At 44.6% G+C, this 15,088-nt stretch overlaps 1 protein-coding gene, 1 long non-coding RNA gene and 1 other non-coding gene across 3 annotated transcripts; 2 read left to right on the plus strand and 1 right to left on the minus strand.

The window, feature by feature from the left end:
- The first annotated feature begins 8,395 nt into the window (after positions 1–8,395).
- On the plus strand, positions 8,396–10,913 carry LOC132478977 (uncharacterized). Its single transcript, XR_009530432.1, has 3 exons — positions 8,396–8,631; positions 8,737–8,828; positions 10,622–10,913. It is a non-coding gene; the product is annotated as an uncharacterized LOC132478977 (long non-coding RNA).
- LOC132479367 (Z30 small nucleolar RNA) lies at positions 10,405–10,501 on the plus strand. Its single transcript, XR_009530489.1, has one exon. It is a non-coding gene; the product is annotated as a Z30 small nucleolar RNA (small nucleolar RNA).
- Positions 10,914–11,679: 766 nt separating the features above from the next.
- On the minus strand, positions 11,680–14,891 carry PEX12 (peroxisomal biogenesis factor 12). Its single transcript, XM_060081473.1, has 3 exons — positions 14,752–14,891; positions 13,902–14,455; positions 11,680–13,077 (listed from the first exon to the last, which is right to left on the minus strand). Exons 1-3 carry the CDS (start codon positions 14,875–14,877, stop codon positions 12,678–12,680), a joined length of 1,080 nt encoding a protein of 359 aa, XP_059937456.1. The 5' UTR covers positions 14,878–14,891; the 3' UTR covers positions 11,680–12,677.
- Positions 14,892–15,088: the final 197 nt, after the last annotated feature.

Raw genomic sequence — 15,088 nt, forward strand, 5'->3', positions numbered from 1 at the left:
TCTGCGCCCCAAACAATGACAGAAAGGGGTTCCAATAAATAATTAGGACAGAAATGTTGCTTCTACATTAACGTTAACAAGAATTCCAGAGATTACAAAATTTTCTTCAAAGCTATAGATTATTGGAGATACATTTTAACATTGGAAATCATCTTTGATATTACTGTTTTCTCACAACTTTGTTGTGAGATATTAAACTGTGGTCAACCTCCTTTTGCTTCCCAGACCAGAAAACAGCCACCTACATTGAAGTTAGCACCCTGGAAGCAGATGGTTTCACAGACAGCCCCCTTAGTCTTTGTTAACTGCAAAATAAAATATCTACTAACCCAAACCCAAATTCTTCCTCTAGAAGAAGGGAAACCATTTTTTTTTTCTGTGTGATCTCTGCTAAGCAGAGGCCCTGTGGGTGTTGTTTATATCCACCAGGAGGGAAAAAAGCAGGCATCCAGCAGGATGGGTCCTCTCCTCTGCTGTTAGTTTGCCTTGGTTGCCTTCTCACTTCCTCCAGGCAAACCAAAATCAACCTGATGAATTGTTTTTTCATAGGTGAGCATCCCTACAGGCAAATGTAAATGTTTGGCTCTTAGCGAAATTTCTGATAAAATTCTTTTATATCATAGAATCACAGAAGTGTTGGAAGGGACTTTAAAGATCTGGTCCAACCATCTATCTTAAATACTCTCTCTACAGGGGTCCCCAAGCCCTGGGCTGCGACCTGTTAGGAACAGGGCCGCACAGCAGGAGGTGAGCGGTGGCGAGCGAGGGAAGCTTCATCTGCCGCTCCCCATCCCTCGCATTACTGCCCGAACCACCCCCTCCCCCTCCCTCCTCTCCCCTCCGCAGTCTGTGGAAAAATTGTCTTCCATGAAACCGGTCCCTGGTGCTAAAAATGTTGGGGACCACTGCTCTATAATACTAGCAACTCTGAACAAGTTGCTTTCCAGCAACTGTTTGAACACCTCCAATAACAACGAACTCATTATCTCTCAAATTAGTCCCCGTCTATTTTCTGACAGCTCTGTTAGAAATAGCTTCCTGGGCTTCCCTGGTGGTGCAGTGGTTGAGAGTCCGCCTGCCAATGCAGGGGACACGGGTTCGTGCCCCGGTCTGGGAGGATCCCACATGCTGCGGAGCTGCTAGGCCTGTGAGCCACGGCCACTGGGCCTACGCGTCCGGAGCCTGTGCTCCGCAATGGGAGAGGCCGCGACAGTGAGAGGCCCGCGTACCGCAAAAAAAAAAAAAAAAAAAAAAAAAAAAAAAGAGACATAGCTTCCTTATTTTCAGCTATAATTTGTCTCCCTATAACTTCCACCTGCTGGGACTCACAAACAAATCTAATTGCTTCTGAACTAACAACTATACTCTCATGACTCCCAAGGCTCATTGATATTACTTGGTTGCTGATGACAACCATGATAGATACAAAGTTTTCTGAGAGTCTAGCTCCATAGGAACATCGGCTCCACATTTCCCCAAATTTCTCACTCATTCTCCTTTACAAGTTGCTCCTGAGCTATGATTTTAACTAAGCTCTTCATGCTCTCAGACATAAACTGAGAGGAATGAGATTTAAAAAAAAATTTTTTTTTTTTTACCTGATGCTCTTGCTTTTCCTCTTGTTGCTTCAGTTCCACATCTGGCTTTGGTCTGAATGTTTGCCTTCTGTCACAGCCCCTGTTGCCCTTTGATATCAGCCTGGGAGGAGCAGGAACTCTGCCAGACTCCCCTAGTCTTCATAACATTGACCCCTGAGGAAGGCTGATAAGGACTCAAAAAAAGCCTATGACAGGGCAGATTGGCAGGCCAGGGTCTGACCTCTGGGAGAGAAGGAAGTATTAGTGGGAAAATTCAGGGGTTTTCAAGTGAGGGGCCAAAGCTAAAACGTCCCTCCTCTAAAGGGCTGAGTGTTATTTCTATACATCATACAAGCACCTCCTGTCCCGGTTAATTTCATTTCAAAGCTCTACATTTATTTTAAATTAAGCTGTCCTGTACATATCTATTATGAACAATATTAACCTATTCTATCACCTTCCAAATGTTTGTCCTATTCTGTTCACTTTTATTGTCTTTTTCCTACTTTTCCTCTTTGTTGGACACAAGATCCAGCCTAGAAAAATACTCTTCGGTGGAGGTTTGGCTACCCCTGGGTGAGAGGATTACAGATGATTTTTCATTGAATTTCTTTTCCTTTCCTTTTTTTCTTTAACTTTTCTGTATTTTCTAAAGGGTCTACAATGAACATCAATTGTTTGCGTAATTTAAAAAAAACAATTAAGTGAACAAAAATAAACAGGTAAGAGACAGTTATCTCTTTTGGGGATGCTGGTTAAACTGGAACAAGTGAATATTGGCCACCAATTACTGATGATGATGATGATGATGAACCTATAAATGTTAACTTACAAGGAAAAAGGGTCTTTGCAGATGTGATTAAGAAAGGATGTTGAGATGAGGAAATTATTCTGGATTATCCATGTGGGCCCTAAATCCAATCACAAGTGTTCTCATAAGAATTCAGTAGAGGGACTTCCCTGGCGGTCCAGTGGTTAAGACTTCGCCTTCCAATGCAGGGGGTGTGGGTTCGATCCCTGGTCAGGGAGCTAAGGTCCCACATGCCTCGCGGCCAAAAAACCAAAAACATAAAACAGAAGCAATATTGTAACAAATTCAATAAAGACTTGAAACAATGGTCCACATCAAAAAAAAATCTTAAAAAAAAAAAAGAATGAGGTAGAGAGAGGTTTCATACCTACAAAAGAGGAGGGGGCAATGTGACCACAGAGGCAGAGATTGGAGTGATGTGGCCACAAGTGAGGGAATGCCGGCAGGCACAGGAAGCTGGAAGAGGCACAAAATGGATTCTCCCCTAGAGCGTCTGAGGGGAGCACAGCCCATGCTGACACCTTGATTTCTGCCCTCGTATGTCAAACTTCTGGCTGTGAGAGAATAAAATGTTATTGTTTTAAACAAGCAAGGTTGTGGCAATTTTCTACTGCAGCCACAGGAAACTAACATACTTCTCTCCCCATAAGTCAAAGCATCAAACAACTCTTTGTTTCTACTCCAATTTGCTTATGCTGAAATGGCATTCTGAAATAGGTTTCTGAATACCTCCTCGGGTTTTTTTTTTTTTTTTTAACTGAGGTTACTATTCCTATGAAGTTCTGCTTTGTTGGCATGACACTTTGTACCTGTCTGGCTCAAAAGTTATTTCCAGGATAGGAGGCAGAATACATACTATGACGAATAGTCAGCACAGCAACATAGCAAACTGCAAAGGTCTGCTCTCAGCTTCAACTTTAACCCTTTTTCACTCATGTCATTTCCAAATTCAGTCTCACTTTTATTTCATTTTAAAATTTATTATTATTATTTTCTTATTTCTCGGCCATACCGTGCAGCATTTGGGATCCTAGTACCCCAACGAGGGATCGAACCCGCGCCCCCTGCAGTGGAAGCACAGAGTCTCAACCACTGGACCGCCAGGGAAGTCCCCAGTCTCATTTTTAGTTCTACTACCTACCTTAATTCTCAGCTTCACTCTCACACTGAAATCCTTCTGATATCACTTATTTTTAGAAAGATAAAAAGGACCGTCATTTACTGGACATATGCATTTGGGCACAAGGGACCAAGCTGGGAGTGTGGCACATGACACGGAACCTGAGATTACGTGGCCAGTTAAGTGGAAGAGCTGGCATGCAAAGCCAGGTCTGTTTAATACAAATGCCCCTGCTCCTTCCACTGCCTTTCAAGTTTGGGATTCTGGATTGCTTTGGAGTCTTCAAAATCTGAAATCTACTTAAGTACCTCCTTTTTCCTTCCCAATCAACAGGAAGGACATTTTTTGGGCAGAAGAATTGGAACTGTATTGTTTTCTCCTTCTTCTTCTTTTTTTTTTTTTTTTTTTTTTTTTTTTTTTGCGGTATGCGGGCCTCTCACTGTTGTGGCCTCCCCCGTTGCGGAGCACAGGCTCCGGACGCGCAGGCTCAGCGGCCATGGCTCACGGGCCCAGCCGCTCCGCGGCACATGGGATCCTCCCAGACCGGGGCACGAACCCGTATCCCCTGCATCGGCAGGCGGACTCTCAACCACTTGCGCCACCAGGGAGGCCCTCTCCTTCTTCTTCTTTAATGCACTATTAGGGACCAAATCAGGAGAAGGAAGGAGAATGTGAAAGATGAGCAAAGAGGGTTTCTCTTCCTTCTTCAGAGTTCCTTAGTTAAGTCCTCTGGCTATGAATAGTACGTTATCAGGCCAGCGAGGAGCTCACATTCTGGCTCTGATACCTCAAAGCAAATGTTCATGATGCAAAGCAACTTGAAATCAGTAGCTTGTACAGTGATTTTTTTCCAGGTCTTGGGAAAATGATCTGGCCACACTGCTGACAGTTGAGAGCTCCCAATTTGTTTGTGTTTATTCACCGAGCATTTCAATTTATCAGCAGAGATAGGTATAGCACAGCTTTCCTGGTCAGTAGACACAAACTGCCAAATACCAGCCTCCATCTCACTCGCAATTCATTTGTCAAGATGATTCGGCTAGAATAGCCGACTAGATAGCATGGTGCCCAAGAGTAACAGTGCTGGTTCGACCACACCACCACCTGACTCTGGGTAAGTCTCCTTTCATTCATTCTCTCATTCAGTCAGCTGTTTTTTTTTTAATATATATATAAAAGTTATTTATTTATTTATTTAGGCTGTGTTGGGTCTTCGTTTCTGTGCGAGGGCTTTCTCTAGTTGTGGCGAGCGGGGGCCACTCTTCATCGCGTTGCACGGGCCTCTCACTGTTGCGGTCTCTCTTGTTGCGGAGCACAGGCTCCAGACGCGCAGGCTCAGTAGCTGTGGCTCACGGGCCTATTTGCTCCGCGGCATGTGAGATCTCCCCAGACCAGGGCTCAAACCCGTGTGCCCTGCATTGGCAGGCAGATTCTCAACCACTGTGCCACCAGGGAAGCTCCAGTCAGCTGTTCTTTAAAGCACCAAGGGCCTTGGAATCCTAGCTCTAGCACTTCTGAGCTTAGAAATCTTCGTTAAGATAATCCAAACCTCACATTCCTTCTTTGTGAAGTGGAGATAATAATAGTGCCTTCTCTATGCAGTTCTTGTGAGAATGAAGTGCGATGATGTATATAAAAAGGTTAGCATGGTGCCTGGCATATAACGTCAGCTTTTCATTCGATAATCAGTTACTAAGCATTTACTCTGTTCTGAACGTGGTACTATGTCCTGGGGCCACCCATCATTTGCACCATTTAGTGACTGCCTTCTTTGGGCCAGATCTGCAACTTTGATGATCTCAAATTGTCCTCGTAACAACTTATAAGACATGCATTATTTTCACTATCTTATAAATGAAGAAACTGAGTTCAGGGAAGTAAAGCTGAAGATTACACACCTAGTAAGTAGCAGAGCTGGGATTTGGACTCCTATCTATCTGATTCCAAAACCCATTTACTATCATTCTGCCATGCAGCCTTTACTGGTAGCAAGAAGAATAAGACACATGTCCTGTTCACATCTAGAGGGAGAAAACATGTATTAAAGAACTCATTGCAGGGGCTTCCCTGGTGGCGCACTGGTTGGGAGTCCGCCTGCCGATGCAGGGGACACGGGTTCGTGCCCCGGTCCGGGAGAATCCCACATGCCGCGGAGCGGCTGGGTCCGTGAGCCATGGCCGCTGAGCCTGCACGTCCGAAGCCTGTGCTCCACAATGGGAGAGGCCACAACAGTGAGAGGCCCGCGTACCACAAAAAAAAAAAAAAAAAAAAGAACTCATTGCAATACAACATATGTGATAACACCAGGTGTTATCGCATTGTTCTCATTCAGTTCTCATAACAGCTCTGTGAGGTAGGTACTGTCATTATTCCCTTTTCACAGATGGGGAAACTGAGGAACAGAGAGTTTATGGTGCTTGCAAATACTATAGTCCATATGCATGACCACTATACTCTAGTGCCATTCTGGAGAGCTAGAAACATATGAACAGTGTGCTTGGGGTGTTCTAAGGAGTGACAGTGACTATGCTTGTGAGAACAAGATAAGATTTCATAAATGAGATGGTATGTGAGCTGAAACCTGCAAGTAATGCACCAAGTTGAGGGCTTCCTTGGTGGTGCAATGGTTAAGAATACGCCTGCCAATGCAGGGGACATGGGTTCGAGCCCTGGTCCGGGAAGATCCCACATGCCGCGGAGCAACGAAGCCCGTGTGCCACGACTACTGAGCCTGTGCTCTAGAGCCTGCGAGCCCCAACTATTGAGCCAGCGTGCTGCAACTACTAAAGCCTGTGCGCCTAGAGCCCTTGCTCCGCAACAAGAGAAGCCACCGCAACCACCGCAATGAGAAGCCCGTGCACCGCAACGAAGAGTAGCCCCCACTCGCCGCAACTAGAAAGCCCGCGCACGGCAACGCAGCCAAAAATAAAATAAGTAAAAAACATAAAAAAGGACTAACCTCATTTCCATAAAGACAAGCAAAAACACTTACCTTAAAAAAAAAAAAAAGAATGCACCAGGTTGAGAAAGGGCGATGGAGAAGGAAAGGGAAAACAGGCAGAGGAAACAGCACTTGCAAAGGCCCATTCTCTTCACTGTCTAAAGTCTATCCTTTTTTTTTTTTTTTTTTTTTTTGTGGTACGTGGGCCTCTCACTGTTGTGGCCTCTCCCGTTGCGGAGCACAGGCTCCAGATGCGCAGGCTCAGTGGCCATGGCTCACGGGCCCAGCTGCTCCGCGGCATGTGGGATCTTTCCGGACCGGGGCACGAACCCGCGTCCCCTGCATCGGCAGGAGGACTCAACCACTGCGCCACCAGGGAAGCGCTAAAATCTATCCTTAGAGTACAATGGAGGTCCTTCATAGGTCTGGTACAGAGGACATTCCATTTTTCTCCATTTATTTCCTCATATCTTTCTCCCCATCCCTACCTGACCCTCATCACATTCCTCCTGCTGTCCTTCATTTGCCACCTCTCCATTTCTTACTAGCTCTCACCTGGACCATTGCAATCACTTGGCAATAGCTTCCCCTTCTTTCACTCTGCCTTCCTTCAATCTATTTAAAAACACGGTTGCATATTGAGTTTTCAGCTCTGATCACCCATCTCCTCAGACTCTGAAATCTTTAAATCTCCCACTTTCTCCAGAGTAGTCTAAACTACACAGCCAGCAAGCCACTATCTTTAACAAAGTCTTGCCCTGTCTTTCAAATCTCTTATCACCCCCTTTCTTTACGCTAACACTGGTCCTCAAACTTTGGTGTGAATCACAATCTCCCCTGGGGTACTTATTAAAAATATACACGCCTGGGGGCCTCCCTGGTGGCGCAAGTGGTTGAGAGTCCGCCTGCCGATGCAGGGGATACGGGTTCGTGCCCCGGTCTGGGAGGATCCCATATGCCGCGGAGCGGCTGGGCCCGTGAGCCATGGCCGCTGAGCCTGCGCGTCCGGAGCCTGTGCTCCGCAACGGGGGAGGCCACAACAGTGAGAGGCCCGCATACCGAAAAAAAAAAAAAAAAAAATACACGCCTGGGTTCCAACTCCATTCAAACTTAATGATTCTGTAAGTCTGGATTGTGGGAGTTTGTCGTTTGGTTTTGATGCTGGGGGACATCTATGTTGTTAAGTTTCCTCCTGGTATTTCCAACTCACTGAATTTTGGAAAACACTACACCAGTTTCAACTTTACCTAAATTTGGTAAGCTCCCCTATGCTTTCTCATGTAATTCGGGAGTTAAATTATTTTCTCCCAGAATCTCCAAATCCAACGCATCTTTCAAGACCCAGATCAAATGCCACCTCTCCCAGGACGTCTTTCTTGCTCTCTTTCGCAGTTCTTTGATATTTAGTGGCACCTCTTGCTTATTCAGGAAGCGTCCAAGCCCCTGACAAGCCAATGAGTTTCCCCTGGACGGGGAGAGAGGGACACATTAATCAAAGTCCACCCCAACCCCTAGCCCTCAGGCGGGAATTCGGCGCAAGCACGATACTGTCGGAACACTGAATCGATAGTTCTTCCTGGAAAGCCAGGGCACACACACCCTCTACAGCCCGCCTCAGATGCCCTTCCCCAGTTGTGAAACGAGGCACCAGCAAAATCACTCCGGATGACAGTCTCCCCAAGCTCGGAGATCAGGGAATTGGAGGGTGGGCGGGGACTACTCAGGGTCTTGCTTTCAACTTTGAGGATGCAGCCCGCCACGCCAAGAAGAGACGGCAAAGGCGCCTGCGCCTTCCGGCCCGCTCTCCCCACCCCAACCCCGGCGTTCGCCTAGCCCTCCGATTGGCTGCTCCTCGCACCAGCCGAGCCTCAGGGCTGCGGCCCACGTGGTCCACTGGCCGTCGCGGGATTGGTTGCCCGGATCGGGCTGCTGCGGCAGCCGGCCGGGTAGCGAGGTGGAGCAGTGTGGGAAGCCCTAAGCCGGTCCTCTGGGACTGAACGGCGGCGGGTGGGCTGCGGTCAGCCGCTGCAGGCCTGGGCAGGCCTCCTGAGAGTCTAGGGTGTAAGAGTTTTGGGGGGTTCGGAAAGCGGGCTGCGGACCCCCTGCCTTAGGCTTTGGTTTGAGCCTGGATCCGGCCTTGTGTTTCCCCGGAAGGATGGCGTCTCAGTCTTTCCTGAAGTTGGTGGGGTTTGGATGTTATTATTATTATTATCAGCAGTAGTGTTGTTATTGTTATTATTATCGTTTTGAGGATACACCGTGTATAATTATTGGTGGGCCTGCACAGGGCGCCATGCAGAATGCCTTGAGTTAGAAGCTGGAGGACGGAGGGCTTAGAGATGCTTGAGGGACGTCCTTAACCTACGTGAAATGTTGGAGGTAAGTCGTCTTTATAAACTGCTGATGCTTGTATAATCCAGGCGCTTAGGGTTTAATAGGGAGGGTCGTTCACTGACTGAATTAAACTCTCGCTTATTGAGCCGCCTTCTGTGTCCCAGGCATCATTCTGAGTGTAATGGATGCAGAGGCCAGTAAGAGGAAGTCCTGGTTCTTTAGGAGCTCTGTGTAATGGGGCTGGTGGGAGAGACGGGAGGTGGGGGACGTGAATGGGTGAATAATTGGCGTGTGATGCGTACTGTGGTGGGAAGAAGTGCTGTGGGAGTCAGAGGAGGGGATGACTGAGGGAGTTAGGGACCACTTAACAGAGAAGGTGACGTTTGAACAAGGCTTTAGAACTACAGACTTTCTCCAGATTGAAAGGGGTAGGGAAGGCGCTCCAGACAGAGGAAGGCGTACTGAGGAAGAGAACTAGGAAAGTGTGCCCTCTCTGTGTGGCTGGAGCACACTTGGAGCTCTGCTCACAAGTTTCATGCTTTTAGACAAGGTTATTTAAGTTCTCTTAGCCTGTTTGCCTTTTGTAACGTGTACTTACTTCTGCACAGGTTGATGAGATAAAGGCTCGAGCCTCTAAAACAGGCACTTTACTCGTTTCCCTCTCTTTGTGGAATTCAGTTGTTGAATGGAGAACACAGACCATAGCTGTACGTTTTTAACTATGGAGTATCAATCTATTGACATTTATAAATGGCTGAAGGAGGCATGTTGTGTCTCCAGAATTGTTATTTAGATACAATGCTGAAAAGCTGGAGAGGTTGACATTGTTTGTGATCCTAGTACTTTAGCATAGCATGTCAGCGATAGTAAACAAGGAGGTGTCATTTAGAATAAATAAAATGCAGGCAGCTTTCTCATTCAGAAACTGATCATCCATGTTGTGAATTACCCAGGCTTTGCATCGTTTCCTTTATCTTGCCCATGGCCTGGAGAAAAATGAAGTTAAAACTTGTATTTAGCTGGTAGTGGGAAAATGTAAATCTGGTAATCAGACCTCAGTTTCTCTTTCCAGCATTGCTGTTACTTTGCTATGGACCTTTGTCAAATCCTAGCCTCCCTGGGTCTTGGACTCTTTAGCAGACTCTTGTATAAAATTTTTATGACTATACTTTTCATCTTTGTTGGCAGCAGAATTGTAAATCAAATTGTATGTTAAATGAACTGGAGTTTACTTTATAAAGGATTTTAGGAGAAAATCTTTTCTAAAGATTTTGCTTTAGAGCTAGATTATAAATCCCTTCACAAACATCCCTGAGATTTTATCATGCATGGTGTTTGGACTCACTAAAACAAGAAATGTTTCTGAACTGTAGATGCTTCTCCACTCTACTCTGTATTACAAAAATTTTTAAAAAGCACCTCCAAAACAAAACTTGTTCAAGTTTGCATTTTTGTACAGCAGAGTTGCTTGAGGTGAATAGTAGATCAAATATTGAAAGCCCACGGCTGCAACTTATCTAAAAAGAAGTCTTTTTTTCTCATGGGTAAACCTAAGTTTTCTTGGATGTGAAAATAGGGTGTTGGGCTGCTCTTAGATAATACAAGGAGGTGAAAAGCAATGATGCAATGATGAGTGAAGTATAGTCTGACCTGGTATTGCCATTGCTTCAGTGTTGGCATTGACCAGGGTATGACCCCTTAATCTTCTCTCTGAGCTGATTCTGGTTGTGGTTTTTCCACATTGGTATGTTCTAGCCTATTTGGATACTGGTTTTATTATGTGTAAGAGTGTTTAATATTCTTTTGAATTACTGATACTTTCCTGTTTTTCTTTGTAGGTTGAGGTGAAAAATATGGCTTTGATATCTTCATGGAAAACTGCATTATTTCAATCCTGAATCTGGTTCGGTTCCCTTATTGACTTATTACTATATTAAAAATGTTTATTTAGCAGTGATTGTAAAATGAAAGTAATTAACATGTACATGTTTTTTGGGGGGAGACTAAGGGGAAACAGGTGTTCAGCCTAGAAAAACATTTCTCATTGGATTTCCTGTGAAGCCAGTATGTCTTGGGTTTAACTTTGAAACAAATTTAAAAATTTTTAAATTAAAAAAAAAGTTTACTTAACTATGGTATTTGTTCTGGTAAAACCTTGTGGTTTAATAAGAATTTTTGCAAATATCCACTATACTCTTCTCATGGTATATAAAAGTGTTAATATTTAAAAATCTATAGGATATTCTATTTCAAAATTTAGTTCTATTATCTTAGTGCTATCAGAAAATGTGCTTTGAATTGCTAAAATGAGTTGTATTGGACAACACCTGTCTCAGCAGAGGCACTTAAAAATCATTTTCATCCTTCCTCTTGTAGTAATGATTTTTTTTTTAACCCGTATGTTTTTAACCTGTATGTTTAACCCTGCCAATCCAGTGGCAACTTAAGTGTTTGTGCAGTATTTCACTTGAGAAATAAGGTATTTCACTCAAGATTGAATTCTTGCTGTTGCAGGAGAGGATTTCTCTCCAATATTGGATTAGCAAAAAAAGCAAAATGTTAATACAGAATACCTCAAAAAATCAGAGGTAGGGGCTTCCCTGGTGGCGCAGTGGTTGAGAGTCCGCCTGCCGATGCAGGGGACACGGGTTCGTGCCCCGGTCCAGGAAGATCGCACATGCTGTGGAGCGGCTGGGCCCGTGAGCCATGGCCACTGAGCCTGCGCATCCGGAGCCTGTGCTCCGCAACGGGAGAGGCCACAACAGTGAGAGGCCCGCGTACCACACACACACACAAAAAAAGTCAAAGGTGGCCTAAATGAAAAATTTACTCTAAACTCCTCGACTAATCTTTCAGTTTACACATAATCATGACATGGAACAGCTCTTTGCCAAAAAACATTTATTCTTAAAATTTACTTAAGCGTTTCGTAGAAACTTTAGTAATAGCCAGAATAATTCATGTCAGCTTAGCAAACTCTTAACAGCAAGCAGAAAGAGCTTATGAAAAGATCCTGTCTTTACACAGTCATAGTTAGGGCAGTATTTTACTTCATCTCTTCATTAATAGCTTTGCTTTCACACTGAAGTCTTCAGACTATTCTGTATATACATTCAACCCCTATTTTCCTTTAACCAGTTTCCCAAGGAAGATATTTTAAAGGGATCTTTAAAAGGTGATAAACTATAGCAAACGTTACTTAACAAATGAGTCTCAGCCTATGGAAGGAGAAAGTGTTTCTAAGTAATTCTATAAAAAGCATGTCCGTGGGGGTGGTGGGGTGGTGGTGGTGGGATGAACTGGGAGACTGGGATTGACGTGTATACACTGATGTGTATAAAAGCGATAATTAATAAGAACCTGCAAAAAAAAAATAAGAACCTGCTGTATTAAAAAATAAATAAAATTAAATTAAAAAAAAGCAGGTCCATGTTTCATACTGTTTGCAAACCGATAAAACCTATTCCTCACGGGCAGATGAATGCTTTCCCTTCTCAAAAGGCCTGCTTCCCTTTCACTACCCGCTCTACGAGGTCTAACTTGGGTTTCTCCTGAGAGCTTCTATACCTCTTGTCCTTTAAGGAAGGGGACAGGAAAAGCGTCTGTGCCGAGTACCCTCTTTGATCTGCTTCTCTATGCTGACCCTCACATCCCCTGCTAGTCCTGATTCTCTCACTCTGACCAGCTTGGTCAACTCTAAGTAGAGGTGTCTAGGGAGCAAGCTAAAAGGTTAAGATCAACGAGTATATCCTTTTAAAGAAATCCATGTGGCTGTTTAAAGTTCATACAATTATTAATTGAGGATGATCAAGCAATGCTATTTACCATGCGGAAAACCAGCCCTCTGGCCTTATAGCGCAGTCATTTCGTTGTGAGACAAGGTGCTAATCCCTTTCAGTTCTCAGGGGAGTACAGTTTAATCAGATGCTGTACTTGTGTTGGATAACCTGTGATGGGACAAGCTCGGTGACTCCTCACGTAATTAAACACACAGCGATAACAAAACACATAGCCAGAGGTGGCGAGAACGGTGTCATTCACCCGGTTTTTACGACACAGTGGGCACACAGTCCTCTTTTGGGGCAACAGGGGAGAATCAGAATTGTAGTCTAGATGTACCGGTGGTGGTGGAGTAGGCAGGGCAGTCAATGACTTGATGGTTTCTTGGTTTCCGGATGAATACCACCACTCAAGGAACTGCAGGAAGAATACACCCACCGAAAGGCCAGTAGAGAGGCATGAGGCGGCACCTCCCACAGCTTGCTTCAGAGCGGACTTTATCTTCTCACCAACGCTGTTTGGAGAACAGAACAAGGAGGCAAAAGGAGAAACTGTTTATTTAGGTACAATCACAGAACAACTAATACGCATGTAATTCTTACACTTTTCATTAGAATCGTTGATTCCGCTTGGGGATTGAATAGTTGCCGGACTGGCGTTTTCTCTTGTAAGTGTCTATTCGAAACAATTCCCTCTTTCTGACCTACCGTATTTTAGGAGTTCTAGGAGCTAAGCTTCGTTTTTAATGACTAGGGCTTTGTTTGCTTTGTGTTTTGAGAAAGAAATTAATGAGCCATTGATTATATAGACCTTTAATGGGGGTGGAAGATAGTATATCCAGAAAAAGAAATGACTCACTTAAAAAACAACTCAGTAGTACTGAGGAATATATTTGAACTTGTCAGAGAACACAGACACTAGGAGTGGGATAGCACCACGGTTAAGAGCAGTCTTTAGAGTTGTACTGATCTGGCTTGAATCTCAGCTCTGCCGCCTATTAGCTGTGTGGCCTTGGCAAGGTACTCAACTGTTAGAACTTAAGTTTCCTCAACTGTTAAATGGTGCTAATGCATTTATTTCATTGAGCTGTGATGAGGATTGAGATAATATACATAAACACCTAGCACAGGGCCTGGTACATAGCAAGTGTGTGCAAAAATGTAGCCAGTATGATGAGGAAGGTTACCAGGATGGCAATCCTTGTTTTATGGACACAAGAATTTTTCGATGATTTTATGAAATACCCCAAAGTGGATTGAGGGAGGTAAATTTCATAAAATTGGGATAAGATTTTAGGATTTATTAATCAAATATGTTGGGGAAATGTTAAGGCCTTACCTCCCAGCTGGTTGCTGCATCATGCTGGCTTCGGCTGGTTTGTGCTCCAGAGCTTGTATATCCTGAACTGTAAGTCGACCTAGCCGAACCCCAGCCAGACTCAGCAGTGGTGAGTGATGCTGAGCCTTTCCTAGGATGTATCGAAGCTGCTGTATAAGAAACCAGCCTTCCCAGGCCATGTTAACAAATGGGTAGGCTGCCAAAAAGGCTCTGTAAAATCGTTTCCAGCGGGAAGTAGGGGGATGGATGGAATATTCATCCTCTTCTCTCAGGCTAGAAATCAGCTTCTCCAGCTTCACTTTCAGATAGGGAAGAAGAACCAGGAACATAACTGACTTCCAGAGCTGCTGCTTTGGGAGACCAGCACTGGCCAATCTCTGAAGCTTGTGTGTGTCTCCCATTACGATCCTCTTTAAGCCATAAAAGTTTTCAGAAAACGAGGCGCTGGTTTTAGACAGATAATGTTGCTGGAGCAGAAGGTCTAGCAGGGTGAAGATTTCATCAAACCACTTCCACAAGAAGCCGTAGCGGGCAGGATTTGATTCTGCAAGAACCTAAAGCAAAATAAATCAATGAACTTCATTCCATTACACAGCTACTATGCCTGGTATTTATAGTTCCTTTTTTTCCCCTCTGAATTTCGACACTTTTCTTTCTGGGTCTACCTTAACCTCCCTGAAGTGCTGGGTATTCAGTACACATAACAAGAGACTCCATGGCCATTAAATCATGTGATGTGCATTATATGCTAATTGGTTATTTCAAAGCTTAGGCCAACAAATAAATTCAGATGACTGGCTTGGTTTTTACCCGGACGTTCCTAAAACTTTTCAGGGAATTAAATCCTTACCTTGACCACATGCTGAAGAGCAGGTCTCACTGCTGTCATTAAACTGTCCTGTGCCACCACCTCAAAGATGGATGGCTGGTCATCCACCGCAGAAGCAGGTGTGATGTGAGCCCCGTGCTCAGCCATAGTTTCGTGTGTGCACTGGGTTTTACTTTGCCCACAAACTCTCTAGTAAGCATGAACTTGCTGGGGGTGCCAGATGGGTGCTGTTTTACAGGAACTGGGCAAAAAAGCCCTCTTCCGGAGGCAGAGGGGAGGGGTCTCAAGTGAAGGTGAAGAATGAAGTCAACGCGGACACCCACGTTAGGGAAGTAGTGTGTGGGAGAGGTGAGTTGAT

Source organism: Mesoplodon densirostris, chromosome 18 (assembly GCF_025265405.1).
Source record: "Mesoplodon densirostris isolate mMesDen1 chromosome 18, mMesDen1 primary haplotype, whole genome shotgun sequence".
NCBI lineage: Eukaryota > Metazoa > Chordata > Mammalia > Artiodactyla > Ziphiidae > Mesoplodon > Mesoplodon densirostris.

Excerpts from the sequence above, each read along its gene's own strand:
- PEX12 (XM_060081473.1), bottom strand. The coding sequence starts at position 14,877 with ATGGCTGAGCACGGGGCTCACATCACACCTGCTTCTGCGGTGGATGAC. Across the intron at positions 14,456-14,751 it reads CTCTTCAGCATGTGGTCAAG|GTTCTTGCAGAATCAAATCC; the intron begins GTAAGGATTTAA and ends ATTTTGCTTTAG. Across the intron at positions 13,078-13,901 it reads ATGCAGCAACCAGCTGGGAG|CGTTGGTGAGAAGATAAAGT; the intron begins GTAAGGCCTTAA and ends TTCTCCAAACAG.